We start from the raw sequence: 17,172 nt of genomic DNA, 5'->3' as shown, positions 1-17,172 counted from the left end.
CTGTATCGCTCTTAACTTGTGATGACCTTTTACCATGCTGTAATTTTGGCAGAGATGGTTGCTTTGTGTGCTTAACGTGAGCTTAATGCTGCTACCTCTACAAATACCTCATCTGTGACCATACTTTTTCAAGGACACTTTTAATGTGCTGAGTGTTATTTTGCTCTTGAGTTCCCTTGACAGAATCCAGTTTGCTCTGGGCACTGTCAAAAAATAATAAGTGATTTCAGATGAAGTACTTGCTCACAGGGAGTTCAGAGAGGACATGTAGGGTAACTTTTATGCTAAAGCATTACAGTGAAAATTTTGGAGTGTTATGATGCCTGTTTTTTCCAATCTTAGTGTCGTTACACAGTTGAATATACACTAAGCAGGTGGAGTATTTAGTTTTGTCACTAGTCTAATAGACTTTACCTCTTTTGAGCAGATGTCATCTGTAAAAACATTTTTTGTAGCTGTTATCTTGATTTATGTTTCTCATCTTATGTTTTTCCACACTCGAGGAAGCAATGTTTGATAGAAATGTAGTTGTGCTTTTTGTGGGTCGTTGGTAAGCTTCCACGTCACCATTTACATTTGCTTGGTGTGGTGGGTTATGCTTACTACCTCTTACTAAACTCATAAAGACTGTAAAACAAGAGAAGTTCCTAACATATTCTAAACTGGATGTCTATCACACAAACACGTGCCTTCTCTGCACCTTGCTGTTAATTCAAATAAGAAAGCAAGCATTGGCATAGATGCTGTCTTTAACCATGTTCCTAGAACTTTCTTTGCAGGTTATCTCTGTTCCTCGTTCCCTTTACGCCAGAAGAAAGGCTTCAACTTCCTTTCTACTTTGTTGAATTGAGTCCAGTTAATTAAGTCAGTGTTTGAACGCACAGCAAAGGACACGTCACAAGGATATAGTCCAGGCATTGCTAACAGCCAGGAAGAAATCTCCCATTACTTCAGACCAATTATGCCAAGTTGAAAACCCACCAGAGCTAGTATAGACAGGACCTCGGCAGCCATCACCTCTGTGCTGTTATACAAGAATCTTGCGTAGGGCACAGCTGCATGTGAAAAGTGCACAGCCAAAACCACATCAATAATTTCCACTTGTTCTCCCTTGAGAAGAACTGTAATGGATGTGATGGGTTTGTCTGCATAAGGAAGAGGAGCTGTAGATTCAGTTCCTGGGGAGCTGTGCACGCCCTGTGCCAGCATCTGTCAGCCTCCCAAGGAATTCTCTGAAGCAACAGCCAACATGCGTGAGGTGTGCTGACGGGACAAGCCATATCTAAATTTCCTGTCTGTATAAGAGAGATTTCTATCTTCCTTCAGTTAGGTGTTGTGACTGTAAAGACAGGATAAATTTTTAAGGCTTTCAGGTATTACAGTGAGAAGATTTGTTTAAAGATTATAAATAATGGAGGTCTCAGTTCTTTATCTGAAACAAGGAGAGTAAAATAACTGCAAGCATTGTAGGGACTAGCCCACCATCAGAACTCAAGAAAAAGCACAGTATTTGCAACACCTCGAGCCAAAGCTTTGTGGTTTTTTTTTTGTTTTTTTTTTGGGGGGGGGGGGGGGGGGGGGGAAGGGGAAGGTGGGGAGAGTGATTTCTACCCTGGCTTTTGTCATGCATCTCAAGATACCTACTAGATCACTCAATTCATTGTAAGCTTTGAAAGCTCAAGCCATAGTCTTCCTGCAGCATTGTGGCCAGGCATCTAGGCAGAACATATATCTAGGTGTGCCCAGTTCTGCCTGCAAGCAAAAAACAGGGACTCTGCTCAGCTGTTTGAAAAGACCAATGTAGCTAAAGAGGCACGTTAATACCAAATTCTCCTCTGAATAGACGGGTGGAGTGTACCTGCGGTATCGAGCCCATTCGGATCCCAGGTTAGATAGCTGCTGCCATGCTTTATCAGCTTCATCTGTTGGATACATAACAGCTAAACAAACTGCTTGGGGAGCAGGGAACAGGCTATAACTGCACCAAAAGCCTCACGCAATTCAGAAAGTCATGCTTCTCATGCTTTTGCACCACTGGTATTTGATACTCAGTGATGAATTAAATAGGCTGTGCAAAGTTATCAGGGTTAAATGTGATAACAAGCCAGCATACGTCTGTCCTTTACAGACCAGCAACCATGTGCACTGTTGCATAATGTTTTATTGTACTGTTACTCGAAAGCCAGCTGTGTAAGTTACTGTTTTATTATTTCTAGTGGGAGTATATGCAGGACTTCTGGGGGCAAAAAGTAACTCCAAAAGCTTTTTATTATTTCCCCAGAGCTTCTGTTTTCAGTGTGTGATTCATCATTGCTCAGTGTCTTATGTAAACCTTTATTCCAGTGGAAAATGGACTTAAATGGGACACGGTCTAAGTACTCTGAGAATAGCTACAAATGACCCCTTATACATGCCAGTGATTCAGGTCTGACCCTATATTTGGTGCAACTGTAGTTATAAGCAAGACTGGAAACAGGAGTATGGCCTTATATACAGGATTTCATCTGCTAGTGTTTTTCTTTAAACGTGTCAGTTCTCATCTTGAAATTCATCACTGTATCTGCTGTGATTTTTGTTTTATTTTTTGTTTGTGCTGTTTTGTTTTTTCTCCTTAGAGTCTACAGTGATTTCTTTGCAAACTGCAGCTTTGGTTTTCCCCACTAAATTGTCTACTTCCAGTTGTACACCCTCAGTAACTCTTCAGACAAAGATTTTGTTTGTTTCTGCTGTGTATGCATTCATCTTTTTCACATTATCATTTGGTAATTACATCAAGCCACTATCCTTGGTCATCAGCTGCAGGATCTCTGTGTACTTTCTACCATCTGAGAACTTAACAAATAAATTATAAGACATATTTTATGCATCTTTAAGTTAGATCTCTGCTTGACCTGTATGGCTGTACCAATATACAAAATATGGACAGTATAACCTATGCTGGATGCCTGAGGAAAATAAGCAGAATAATTTTTATTGTGCTTAGGCCAACCTTGTTAGTGTAACAATGTAGTTAAAAATTTATCCTGTAGCTCTGGTTAACGTTGCTATTAAATCTTAAGACTTTAATTTAGTACCTGACATTATGGAATAGATAAGCAAAGGGAAAAACAGAGAAAAGGTAATGAGCACGAGCTTCCTTGTGGTTAACAGCAAAGTCCTTTACAGCTGTAGGAGAGAGTATTAAATAGCATTTATGCTGTTTTCTGTCCCAGCGTGATGTAAAGGATCTCATATCAATGAGAACAGGGCCTAAACACAATAAACCCATGGTGACTTTCAGGATTTTTGTTTATTTTGTTTGAGCACTAACCATATCATATAGCCATAAGACTCTATCTGTTTAGAAAACAGGTGGATGAATTTATAGGTCAACTAGATCCAGCTGGCTGCTTTAATGTTTTTCTTTATGCTATTCTAGCAAACAATGCACTTGTTAAAACCTAATTAATGCTAGAGTGGACAAACAAATCAACAAAAGAGGCAGTCAGAGGCACTGTTCATAGAAGTTAGAGATGGAATAGACCTATTAGATCATCTGCCTGTTCTCCTAATAGTACAAGACTGTTTTCTTTTATCAGAAGGGATGGGTCTGAGCAAGAGGATGAGGACAGAGAAAATGGCACTGGAGACTGACAGAGCAACAGGAGGGTCACAGGGAGGAAAACCAATGTGAACAGAATGAGCAGTTGGCTTAGAAAACAAGGTTAAAGCAGATTGCATTTGGAGGTTATTTGCAAAGAGGATTTCTTTAGAGAACTTACCTGTTTCTGTAAAGAAAATAGGAAGTAGGATTGTATGGTTGTACAGGAAATGTATCAAGACAGATCTAACTGTTGAACAGAGATGTATGGCTGATTTATGTCCTCTGTTGGATCGAAGTGATGATAGCTTTCAATGCTTTTCAAAAGGGAATAATCACCTTCTAGACTCCATGTTGCGTATTTCAGAGCTCATCTTGTTAATTTTTTGAAATATCTGGAAAAAAAACAAAAAACAAACAACAAAACAAAACTAAAACTTTAGCCTGAAGATGAATAGATCCTTAGTTAGGTTCTGCTATCTAATCTGTGAGTTAATAGACTATATTAATTATTGTGTTTGTGCTGAACTCATTTCTGCCCTCTAGCCTTACTGATAAACCAGTTTGTCAAGCATGCATTTTTGGAGGTTTCAGAAATCGTTATTCTTCACTTTGCCTTCCAGGTGAACTGATATAAGCTTTCTTGTACAATGGATTAGACGTTACTGAACTTACTCAGATATCAATTTAAACACTGAGTCAAAGAACTGGCATTTTTTCCTAGACATGTTTCTCCCTAGAGTGCTGACAGCAGTGACTCTATATTGGCAATGTAGCCTGCATTTATTTAATCTTGTGACGCCATTTTAGTCTGCTTTTAGAGCTCTGATATAGCTATTAATGATACTAAATATGACTCTTGGACAGATTAACTGAATATTTCCACTAATTTATGATCATTGTTTTAAGTCTTTTCTAACCAATAAGTTGTGTTCATATAAACTAAATAGTCTTTTATTTAAACGTAATAAAAACAGTGATATTTGTTTCAAGAGGGGTATATTTTAGTTTGGTTAAGCTACTTAAATTTCTTTATATTAAACTAAACAAAATACTCAAGCCAAGAAATAAGTGCCTGCACTTGGAGTGCTTTAATGATAATCTATTTCAATTCAATCTTACTTTATGCAGTGCAGCTGTCTTAGATAAACTTTTGTATATTCTGACCTCTGATGCTTTCACTCTGATGCAAAATCATAAAGATCATGATTAAATTAAGTGGAATCTTTCTTTTTCAGATATGATAGTCGTATTTTATTCTCCTTTATTGTATGCTGCTACTATGCTGCTTCTCTGTGTAATTAACATTAGTGCCAGCTCAAGGAATGGGGATGAAAGCAGCCATGGTAAGGTGGCAACACCCAGCTAACAAGACATCAATGCAGATATGACAGATAAGAGTACTCTTAAAGAAGGGGAAGCGCAGAAATCAGCACTCTTGATTCTTGGTGAACTAAGTGAAAAGCTAAGCACTGAAATTGCCCATGCTGAATTGTTCTTTGTTTGTTTCCTTGGTGCTGATCTGTGTATACATTGAGGTGTATCAGTGGAGTTGCTCAGTCCATGTTCTTTGAATACATCATTGAAGACCATTGAGCCAATATACAGAGTGCTCTGACCCAACAAAAATATAAGTCTAAGATCTCTGGTTTGATGAGTGGTTAGAAACACCATTTAAGAATTAGTCTTCCTGCTCCTTCTGTTTTGTTGATTTTGAAAAGAGTAGATGTAAAAGAAGTTGTGAGAATAAGCTTTGTGATGGTAGTGTATAGTAAGACATGCTATCATGTGAATAACCCAGTCTGATGAACTTACTTGGTGATGATGGCATTGTAACACACACTTGTGTATGCACATATTCATATACATACAACACAAAGACGCTTTTAAAATATTTTTAGATCATGCAACTACTCCTATGACATCTGAAGTAGATATGTCTGGCTGTTAGGTTCCATAAATGAGCTTCCTAGGCTGTACAAGTCTTTCATAATGGTCATTAAGTAAATGTCTTTTTAGTTGATATCAAATACAGTGTTGTTTGACTCAGTCCTACAGCACTATTAAGAATTTCTCTGTCAGACAGTGGGTCATTCTTTTTTTTTCCTTTTTTTATTTTTCATTTTTTTCCTTTTTTATTTTTATTTTTATTTCTTTTTTAAAAAAAAGCTATGATCATTAATGTTTTTTTCTGCAAAATCATCTTCTATGTGTTGTGGCTGTCAAATCATATAACATTTCCTAGAGGTAGTTGAAAACTGTTTTAAAAACATGGAAATATTCTATATGACTGCAGCAATACACAGAATATGTGGCATATGTGTACATTGCACTCTATTTTATATCTGGAACAGAAAGATAACTCTGATTTCTGTGGTTTTCAATGAAGGAGTACCTGTCATCACATGCTTAATTTAGCTTGTCTATAGGCAGTACCATTGTATAAGTCATGTATTAAACTTACCGATTTGCTAGATTCATAGATTTTAATAAATACTGTAATTTCATTATCCTCCTGTGTAAATCTGAGCGTGAAATATTTCTTAGACACTTAATTGCCAGAAGCAAGCATGGGGAAGAACAGTAAGACACTGAGCTTGGAGAAATGTCTCAGAGAGGACTTTTTTTTTAATTGAAAACTGTTTTTCATATGACGTCTGACTGAGATGAATGTTCCATTTCATCTTCACTGGGGCCTGGTGACTGCTGCCGGATAGTATTGGTTTTCAGTTTCTCTGCGTAGCAGGAGATGGGGTCACCTCAGTATAAGGAACCATATACAACCATAGCTGAGTGTCTTTGGCTTCTTTGCATTCTTGTCCTTCATGAATAGCCACCTCCTGCCAACAAAACACTGACTGCAATTCCTTTGTAGGCAGCAGCAGAATGGAGTTGGGTGTCTGGTGTTCCCTGCTGCCACCAGTACTCTCACCAGGGCACTGGAGCTATTGGTAAAATTCTGACTTAGTGTGGAGTAATCAGAGCTGTCTGCAGGCTGACTTGGGCACACTGACAGCATTCACAGAGGTGTTCGCACAGAATTTGGTACTAAATGTCCCCAAATCATTTTATCAAGAAAGCTGAACTTGAATGACAAGTTCCTTTTTGTAATACTCAAATACTAGTAGCCCTGAGAACACTGCCTAAGAAAGAACTGAGTGTTGATGAAGATCAGCAGTGCATCAGTTCTGTGGGGGAGATGAAACCAAAAAGATGGTGAAGGAGTTTGTGAAGCTGCAAATCTTTAATTGTTTTGAAAAGCAGCCAGTATAACCTCCTAGCTGAAAGAGTGAACTCTATAGATATAATTTGCAATCTATTTCTTTACTCCTGCCTTCCACTGGGGAAAGCTTTCTGTTCCCCAGTGCTGAGAAGAGTTACGGAACAACACAGAAAAAATAAGTGAGCACTTAAAAATAAGTGAGGCTTCTGGTAATCTTCAGTTTCTATTTCATAACAGGACCAGCCTACAGCATAATGGGGTAGCTAAAGCCTAAGAAGAGCAGTTTGACAAAGGATCGGATAGAATCACTCTTTATAGAATAGATAATCCCAAGTGAGAATGAAAACATTGATGCTACCGCTGTGTCTCAAAAGCTATCTAGTGTGAGATCACAGGAGAAAATAAGACGTGTAGTCTCAGAAGTCTTGGGAGTGTTTAGGCAGACTACAGGCCGATTTTTGTAGCAGAAGGTTCTTTCAGCTAAAGGATGAGCAATCTGTCTGCATTAAAAAGGTGGATTCTCTGATTTGAAGAAGCCATGAGCAACAAAAGGACACCATAAAAGATGAGCATAACTAGATGCATGACAAAATGGCAATAGTGAAGTTGATCGCAGGTCAGTATTTTTGCTACAAGGTCTCATGTCTGTAACAGAGTAACAGTCAGAATGTGTGCAAAGACAGCAGGGAAAGCCAAGAAGCATTGATTGGAGCATCCTGATGCTAAAAGGTGTTGAAAATTCTCATGTCTAAAGGAGTCTGAGGGCCAAATGCAGGAGGTAAATGTTCAGGTTTGGGGAAGCTCTAAGAGATGTGCAGGTGACAACTGTGAAGCATAGAATTTCCAAAAGTGCAGTTAAGTTACACACAGTGGTCCTTCACTTACTGGAAAGAGACTAATCCTTACAATAAAGCTTATATCTTACATGTCTTAGATTTTATTGTTGTTATTTGATTGGAATTGGAATTATGTACTAATGTGAGGAGGTACTTTTATCCAACCAAGTTTATTGTGTTTAGTTTTGTAAACACCAAAGGATTTGCAAGAATTACTATACCATTGAGCTCCTCTATAAAAATAAATGATAAATTATTCATTACCAGGTCTTTATTTTAGTTGCATTTCTCAATGGTACAGGGACACTTAAAACACAATTTTAAACAAAAATTAATCTGGAGTGTAATATGTCACTCTCTTTTCTCATACAGGCTCTATGGTAATGAAAAAAAAACAGTGTGCAATTTCAAAATTATCCAGTATTTTTTAGGGAAAACTGTGAAATACTGTACTATTTAAAATTTACAAAGAACAGTTACATGTAACATAAAGAAAATGTTGCTAGCTCTATGCTACAACTTATGAAGTTATGCTTGTGTAAAGCATCTTGATATTTCGGGCTTACAAGGGTTTTACAGACCTGAGTCACTTTTGAGGAAACATTGACCCTGTGGCTCAAATTTATCTTTAGGATAACATCAGTGTTTTAATGGATGCAGTTTTTAAATCTACCATGCTATTAACAACAAAGGGCAAATTTATGCTTGGCACATCTCTCTTGGCAAAGTTGGCACTAAACCAGGGGGTAATTTTCCCTATTGTATTTAACACCATGTTTCAGATTTAAAAGCCATGGAACCATTAAAATATGACTCCATCAATTAGAAAGCAATTGTGGTATGTCTTTCTAGTGCTCAGGGTTTAACTCAGTATAATTTCAGTGTGGTTAACAAAGGCAGTTAGCTACTTGCTTTAAACATATTTTAAATCTCTAAAAAAGAATGACTACATGGAGAACAGGATTGGCCCCAATGGCACATGCCCAAAAATGAGCTGTTGACTTCACTGAGTTCAGTGGGAGCCTTGAACTGAATGACATGATCAAGCCCCTAAGGGACTGTTCCTGTAGGTGGTCCACGCTTGAAATTCACCTAAAAGTTTTGTATCTTTTTAGAGATGAAAGCAAAGATTAAACAACATCCAGCTTCTATCCTCTCTGCACTGATGTCAACACTTGCTTTAGGGCAACTTCATAAAGCAGAGATGAGAAGAAACTGAAGAATCATGACTGTCTGTTGTATTTGCTCTTACCAACAATTATTCTTAGGAAATCCAATTTTGCATACCGGACGTTAGAGAAAAGCCACCCATGGAGCTGGAGCTGCTGGAGAAATTAGTGCTTATACAGCTGGCAGCTACCATCCTGTCAGCTCTGCCTCCATTCTAATTCACTGCAGTGTGAAGTAAAATCAGTTGGCTTAATTAGTTTTGTCTTGGTAATAAGTTCTGTCTTAGTAATTTGATCTTCTTCTGTGATAAGGTCACCTGCTTAGTGGGTTAAGGGAAGGCCATGGATGTAATTTTTTTGGATTTTAAGGGCCTTTGATACTATCCCTCTCAGCATCCTTGTGAACAAGTTGTCCAGCTGTGAGATAAACAGGGTCATGCCATGCTGGGTGATGAACTGGCTTGATGGGAGAGCCAAAAGGGTTGTAGTCAACATTTCTAGCAACGACCTGGGTACAGGAGTTGAATGCATCCTCAGCAAGTTTGATGATGATGCTAAACTGGGAGATGCTGTTGGCTCTCTGGAGGGATGAGAGGCATAGCAGAGGGCTCTAAATAGATGGGAGCACTTGGCAGTCAGCAATGGCATGAAGTTCAACAAAGGGAAGTGCTGGAGTGATGGTGGGCACAGGCACAGCCTGGGAGAAGCGTGGCTGGGAGCAGCTCAGTAGAAGGGCCCTGGCGGTGCTGGTTGGCACCAGGCTCAGCATGAGCCAGCAGTTTGCCCTGGCAGCCAGGAGGGCAAACTCCATTTGGGGTACATTGAACACAGCACAGCCAGCCAGTCAAAAGAGGTGTTTCCCCTGCTATATTTAGCATTGGTGCAGCATCACATTGAATATCATGTGCGGTTCGGGGCTCCTCAGTATGAAAATGATGGTAAGGTCCTCAAAAGCATCCAAAAAAAGGGCAACAAAGGTGGTGAAAGGGCTGGAAGGCATGTCCTTTGAGGACACTGGGTTGTCCAGTCCGGATGGGAGAGGCCAAGAGGTGACCTCTCAGCTCCCTGCAGCTCCCTGAGGAGGGGAGGCACAGAGGGAGGTGCCGGTCTCTGCTCCCTGGGACCGAGGACAGGGCAGGGCACACAGGGATGGCCCAGAGCTGCACCAGGGGAGGGTCAGACGGGGCATTAGGAAAAATGTCTTTACCGTGAGGGTGGTCAAATGCTAGGACAGGCTTCCTACAGGGATGGTTGATTGCCCAAGCCCCTCAGTGTTCAAGAGGCATTTGGATAATGCACTCTATAACATACTTTAATATTTGGGTGGCTCTGAAGAGGTCAGGCGGTTGGACCTGATGATCTTTGCAGGTCCTTTCCCAACTGAACTATTCTAATCTAATTGACCTGCAGAAAAAGTATCTGTTATAAACTGATGGTATCATGGAGGTCTCCTGGGATTTTACCACTGAATTTGGAGGTGTATGAAGAATTACAGGGAAAACAAGGATCTGTTTATACAGTGCTTAGTTCAGGCTGCCCCTCAGTTTAAGTAATATTTCAGTTCTGCTGTGGTCTGATACAAAATGCTGTTGACCAGACTCTACCAAAAAGATTTGTTTTTCTGGAGAATCTCCCCTTTGCCCCAAGGTTTATGGCAAATGAAACACTTTTTAAAAAATATTGTTTTAATAGAAATTATGTTTGTACATTACAAAGGGATTTGTGATTTTTTCAGCAGATCCTCGTTTAGTTGATAGGAAGGAGTCTGTAGTTGTGATTGCATGCCTTACTGTAGAGGGTTAGGAAAAAATAAAAGAGGAAGAGAAGGGCTAAAGCTGATACTTAGAAAAGGCAGGAGGGATATTATTGCCTCCCTGGGCTGTTGGGACAGAAAGGGAGGAAGTGAGATCTTCTGTGGCTAGGAGTTTGTTTTTTCTTTTGCTGTTAGCAAGCCTGCTGTCCATTAACGGCTCAGTGATCATACTGTTTTCCCCCCACTTCCATTTGCCACGTTCCGAATATCTGCAGAAAGGAAAAAGATCATGTTATTTGCCTTGTGTGGGGGTCACACTTTGCAGCCCGTGCAGCTCCATGCCCACAGGACATGACGGCTGCTGCAGGCTTCAGCTGGCTCCACGGCACTGCCACCCACCCTTCACACAGCACTCCTCGGAGGATGAGGGCTGCCCCGGATAAGGTCTTGTAGTCAGTCCGTGAGGTGAACCTTTGCCCCAAAAGGTTTCCTGTGAACCTCTTTCCTTTAGGGGATTAAACCTCTGCTTTTTAGGGGATTAAACCTTTCCTGCCAGGGGTGGGACTTCCCACCCACCCTCGATGCAGCTCAGCTGAGGGGTGGGAGGGTGAGAGGCAGCCACCATGTGAGGAGCCGGGCTGGCTCCTCTCAAGGCCTTTCTTTGCAGGGCTGAAAGCCCGTTGTCTGTTGGCCTCAGCAACAACATCCCTTAGTGCCTCTGTCTTTCCCTCCCTGCTTCAGGCAGCCCCTGTGACCAGCCTGCTGTTCACCCCAGGCCCAGCCATTTTCTGCCACATCTCAGCAGCTAGTTCTCCCTTTTGCCATCCCCTCCATCTCACCAGTCATGCTGCCCTATAACCATTCTTCCCTTTCTTCTTCCCTTCATCCCTTTCACAGCCCATCCTACCAGGCATCAAAGATACTGCTCAGAAGCAAGAAACGCTGTCAGGCTGTATTTGTCTCCTTCCCTGCATGTGGTTGGGTGTAATATGCATTTTCCTGGCCACTGGCAAGGAAGGTCTAGCTAGTGCAGGAGAGTCCACAAAGGTGTTATCCTGATGCTGTGAGAACTGGGGATTGTGGCTTTGGATAGATTGCTCGCACCTGTCCCTGTTAGCCTTCTGATGCTGAACAGAAGGATATCTAAAACCATCACTCCTTTTCTTTTAGCTTTTTTTTTCTTTCTTTTAGTGTTGTCAGTGGCAGAACTCTGAAGTTTCACATAGTAGATAATTCAAAATACTTTGATTATATATTTTTATTGGTGGGCATTCCTTATCACTGCCTTATTTTAGCAAAGGATTTACTAAAATCGTTTTCCTCTCTCTTCCATTCTGCTTAGTCAGGCTTCTCTGAGTAAAAGCAAAGGCAAATTTGCTGGGGTGGATGCTTTAGCAGAGAAATTGGGATCTGATGAAATTGTGGAAAAACACAATGTATTTATTCAGTTTGGAATGAAATACCCATGCTGTTGTCCATAGATTTATACCCTTCCGAGCAATAATCTAACATAAGAAGTTGTCACTCCTACTGAAGTCCTGAAATAGTAACACAAAATAACACAACTGAAGTGAAACTGAAAACCTAGAAGGTGGAAAATTATGCTAAGAAACTACAAAGAAAGGTCTTGCTGATATATTTACTGATGAAGTCTGAGTGATCATTCAGTTTAATCTGTCTCTAAAAGAATTAACTGAATGTGTATTAACCTTTCTGCAACAAGTATTGAATTTGATTTTTATTCCTTCTAGGGCTGTCAGAACGAGTGCATGGCTGGAGGATGTTCAGGGGAAGCAACAAAGCTTGCGACTGAATCTTTCAAGGTATGCTGTTTGCTAAAAGATGAGTGTCTGGAGCATTTCAGTAGGTGGTGTCAGACAGCATCCATAATGTGCTAGTGATTGTTTTGCAGGCATACTTAGCTACTGACAAGCTACTGTTTGAATTTCGTAGTTCTGTAAGTTGCATTTGCTAAAAATGTTTTCAGTATAGAAATTAAGAAAGTTACAAGATGAACTTTAATTTGTTACCATTGGATGTACTAGCTAAAAGGTTAGGAATCATTAAGAATAATTATTATAAGTGTTTTTTTTAAAATTGTCTGCTTCAAAAGCAATAGCAAGATTAATTTTTTTTCCACATTAAGGCTTTATTTCGTTTTTGTTTTTTTGATTTTTGTTTTTCTCCAGACAAAGTCTATGTAACACTCTATACTTTATTATTTGTTAAAACTTGGCATTGTGAATGGTGTTTAAAAGTAGTTTTTACCATCTGGTCTCAAAATGACAGAGCTAAGAATCTCAGAAGGACTCTAAAGCACACCACAGCTCTGGCATATTATCAGCACTCAATGAGCAAACAGTACTATGATAATAAGGAATGCTGAGCAGCTGCCAGGAACTGCCATGAAATTGAATCCCTCTTTTTTTTTTCTTTAATCTTGTGCTTAAAACTGAGCTCAGTTAAGATACCACTCTTCTCCTCTGCCTCCTTACTGAATGTAGTGCTAGTAACTAAGAGCTCATTTTAAACAGAATATGGACACAGATGCCAACTTCTAATTTTCTGCTGAAAACACAGAGACCATCAAAATGTGGTCCTTTGAGTTCTACCTTCTGTTCTCATTTCTTTTTATTTTCTGCCTCTCTCTTGTACTTCTCTTGTATTTATTCCTTATGTCACATATCTGTAATTCTTTCTTTCCTTTGCTTTCTCTATTTTGCAACCTTTAAAAAGCCTCGTCTATCTTTTGCAGATGTTTTTTAAAAAAAATTACCCAAAAACTGTTGACCTCACTTGTGCTTTTTCAGCAGTTCCTTTCCTGTTATTGCTGGCTATTGTCAGCAGTACAGGAGATGAAATTCTAATGATACACTTTGTAACCATCACGTTCTTCCTGAATTTCTCGGGTAGTGTCACGGTTGTGCGGTCTTCTGAATTATGCTTAAGTAGTTATTTCCCTTTTAGTTTCCAGGCTTTAACCATATATAGAAAATAAATGTTGCAGAAAATGTGTTGGCCTCCTTGATAAGATTTATTCTGATGCTGGTCCCTTTGAAAATAGCTAAAAATTCTTAAGAGCCCATGACTGCAGGATATGACAATGTAACAACATGTAATTGATATTTTTTTCCCCAAATCTCAACCCTCTCCAGTTCTTCTCTTCCTTATTTGTTTGCATTGTGTCCCTCTGGTAATTCTGCCCAAAATGATGTTTTAGGATGAATTTTCAGCCGGAAGATCTGTTTTTGATATATCCAGCCATGCATCCAGATTTGGAACTTCAAGATTTCACATGTATGGAATGCAGAGTTTTGTGGAAATACCTTTAAGATATAGACAAGATAGATTTCAGTAGATTCATTCAGTAGAGTGTGCTAGCATATTTAAAAACAAAAGTTGCTTTAAAGAAAAGAGTATCTTGTGTAACTGTACTTGTTGGCATAGTCCAGAAGGAGGACAGACAGAATGGCAGCAATCTCTGGTAGTGTTTGGGTCATGGGTGAAGTAGGCGTAAATTAAAGCAGACTTGAGACAGATTTAAATTACACTGTCAGTCAAGTGGGTCCCTTACCAAAGCTTCAAATATTGAGTGGCACAAAACTGGATTTAACCCAGTTTCCTTTCTATCTATACTTGCATATCAGCCAGCATGGCAAATCATTTTAGTGGAGAGTCTGTGTGAGGGGAAAGATATACTAGCAGGCGGGACAGATGGTCACAGAGGGAATAATGCTAGAAAAACAGCTGGCCTAAGCTGAAGTCTAATTTGTAAGTCCATTCCTGCCTTATGGCTTTGTTTCTGAAGATTAGCTGCTGTCACCGGGAAAGGGGTACAGTTCTTCAGAAAATGTTGTACCATGGGGCATGTGTGTGTATGTGGAAGTTATGATGGGAATATTGCAACTGATTACAATGTCATGTATGATTGCAGTCTCTTTAACTTCATTGTCAAATTATAAAGAAAAAGGCTTATAAACGAAGGAAAAATAGCCCTAGGCGATGACAAATAAAATAGCCTGGGTTCATTCTAGGGAACTTCACAGACAGTTCTTGGAAAAAGTTAGTCGCAACTTTAGAATCTACAGATAATGGTATTTCGGAGTTGGCCCATGGAGCTGACTGTGCTAAAGAAAGCTGCAATTTTGTGCCAGTGATTTTAGTAGTTCAGTATTGTGGGAATGAAAATATAGATAACAGGGTATGGTTTTGCTTTGCTTATATAAAACATTATTTGAAGTGGATGATGCCAGTATTTGAATCCAAGATTACCCCTCTGAAGACTATTTCATTTTAGAATGTACTGCTGTGCTTTTTAGGTGTGGGTAGGCTTTGAATTTACCTGCAATTTATCTAACTTCAAAAGATGGACTTGAAGTGTTCCCATATACTGAAAGGAAGGAAGGAATACAACATAGAGGATCTAGAGAGCTGTGAACCCCACTGCTAACTGTTCAGTTTTCAGTTCTCATGGAGTTCTCTCTAGTCAATAGATCAGAACTGGCAATTTGTTCATGTTAACTGCAACTGAAATACCACAATTTGACTCACTTTTCAAGTTAAAAATCTCATCCTGATTGCTCTGTGATTTATAAGGTACTTAATCTATTGCATTTAGAGTTATCACACAACCAGTGGAACAGATAAACATTATTTCCTTTGACATTTCTTATGCTACAGCTTCCTGTATTGTAGAAAAGGTCAAATATCCAGAACTAAATTTACCCAGCTCCTTCCGCTAGAGTGAAATCTTTATCTTCTCCTCAACTATTGTTTGTGCATATATATATATATATATATATATATATATCTGTCACAGAATCACAGACTGGTTAAGGTTGGCAGGGACCTCTGGAGGCCGTGTGGTCCAACCCCTGCTCAAGCTGGGCCACCCAGAGCAGGTTGCCCAGGACCACGTCCAAGTGGATTCTGAAGATCTCCAAGGAGGGAGACTCCATAGCCTCTCTGGGCAACCTATGCCTATGCTCTGGCCCATGCACAGCACTAAAGTGCTGCCTGATGTTTAGATGGAACCTCCTGTGCTCCAATTTGTGACCATAGCCTCTTGTCCTGGCACTGGGCACCACTGAGAAGAGCCTGGTTCTGTCTTCTTTGTGCCCTCCCATCAGATATTTATATACATTGATAAAATCCTCCCTGAGCCTCCACTTCTCCAGGCTGAACAGTCTCAGCTCTCTCAGCATCTCCTCATAGGAGTGGTGCTCCAGTCCCTTGGTCATTTGTCTATCTATCTATATACATATATGCATATATGTACACATACGTATACGTATGTGAAAGTATATATATAAAATGGCTGTGGTTTGTGACTATAACCGAAAAAGTTATACTTGTAGTTTTTGTGCATTGTGAGCACTGGATTTCTAGGAGAGGCATACAAACCCACTAACTGAATGTTCAGTCATCCTTTCTACCACCAAATGTATTTCAGAATGTTGCTCCAAGAAGTGCATATATTTGGTTTTGCTATTATATATGTCTTTTTGCATTCAGTACTACCATGAAACAGCACACAGCTATGTCTAAGGCACTTTATGATTCGAGGTTAGGGAACCTCTTTAATGAATTCATTCTTCTCATTGTGCTGTCACAAGACAGTGAATGTTGTTTGGGTAATGTAATGGTGTGCTTCCATACTCATTCTAATTTGCTTTCTCTTAATGTGTTTATTAGCTCTGACTTTGAAATCATAATACTTGGTCTTAGGAAACTAAAGGCATTTATGATTGCCTTTTATTTCCCTCATGTTATCAATCGGTATGAAGAAAGATGATTTTAGTTTTTATGTAACTTTTTCATGGAATTTATTTTCTTTTTGAGAGACCAACACATGGAATACTTTAAGGAGGTATTATCTGTTATGTTTCTCTGTGCTTTTGATTATCTGAAGCCATGTAGAATTAGTTGGGCATCTTATTGGTGCAAAATATAGTTCTTTTATATTTAAATTTTTAAAGGTGTATTCACTGTGCCAAAATGGTGCAGACCTTCTAGGGAATTCTGGCTAGTGAGCTGTACTAAAGCAGAATAAAGTAGCCGTAGTTCATGAATGGATCTGGACTGATATGCTAATAAGAAGATTTATGGTAGTGGAATGGAGTTTCTGTGTCTGGACAGCTCCTTATGTTACTCAAAGCAACTCTTGGTGCTCCTGTGCTGTCTTCTACAGACAGAGCCAGCCGTCCCGGGCTCCAAGCCAGCAGGATGTGAGCCCGTGGCAGGCTGGAAGTTCAGCTGGTGCTGAGCGCCGTCTGATGTGCCCTGTTGAGATCTTGGACTTGTGAGGCGGAATGCAATGCTATGCTACTATGCTTACATGGCCTCCAGTTAGACACTAGCTGATATCTAACTGTGCAAGACAGTGGATAAGGGTATTTTCTGTAACAAGGTATGTTTTAGTATTTGTTTCTTGCATTGTTGTAATGGTTTAGAGCCCAAGTTGTGAACTATCTACCAATGTGCTAAGTATTGTAAGACTTAAAACATGAAGATTATTTCCTCGCTATTGGTATAGTCCACAAATAAATAAACTCTCTGACAGTTTTTCCAGAGGCCTAAATCTGTAGTCTATTTCACCTTTAAATAAAGTA

At 39.6% G+C, this 17,172-nt stretch overlaps 1 protein-coding gene and 1 long non-coding RNA gene across 3 annotated transcripts in view; one reads left to right on the top strand and one right to left on the bottom strand.

Annotated features, from left to right (window-relative positions):
- BCAT1 (branched chain amino acid transaminase 1) overlaps positions 1–17,172 on the top strand; it is a 67,476-nt gene that overhangs the window by 6,890 nt on the left and 43,414 nt on the right. For both annotated transcript variants that reach the window (XM_080569418.1, XM_080569420.1), the window contains one exon: positions 12,313–12,384. In XM_080569418.1, coding sequence (XP_080425544.1) covers positions 12,313–12,384 — 72 coding nt within the window. Of the gene's footprint in view, positions 1–12,312; positions 12,385–17,172 lie in introns of those variants that run through there.
- LOC308183444 lies at positions 3,888–12,298 on the bottom strand. The gene is made up of 2 exons (XR_013942443.1): positions 10,961–12,298; positions 3,888–10,830 (listed from the first exon to the last, which is right to left on the bottom strand). It is a non-coding gene; the product is annotated as an uncharacterized lncRNA (long non-coding RNA).

The sequence above is a fragment of the Anser brachyrhynchus genome (genome assembly GCF_964034855.1).
Source record: "Anser brachyrhynchus genome assembly, chromosome: 1".
In the NCBI taxonomy this organism is placed as follows: domain Eukaryota; kingdom Metazoa; phylum Chordata; class Aves; order Anseriformes; family Anatidae; genus Anser; species Anser brachyrhynchus.
Note: the sequence above shows the minus strand (reverse complement) of the source record. Positions and strands in the feature narration are given on the sequence as shown.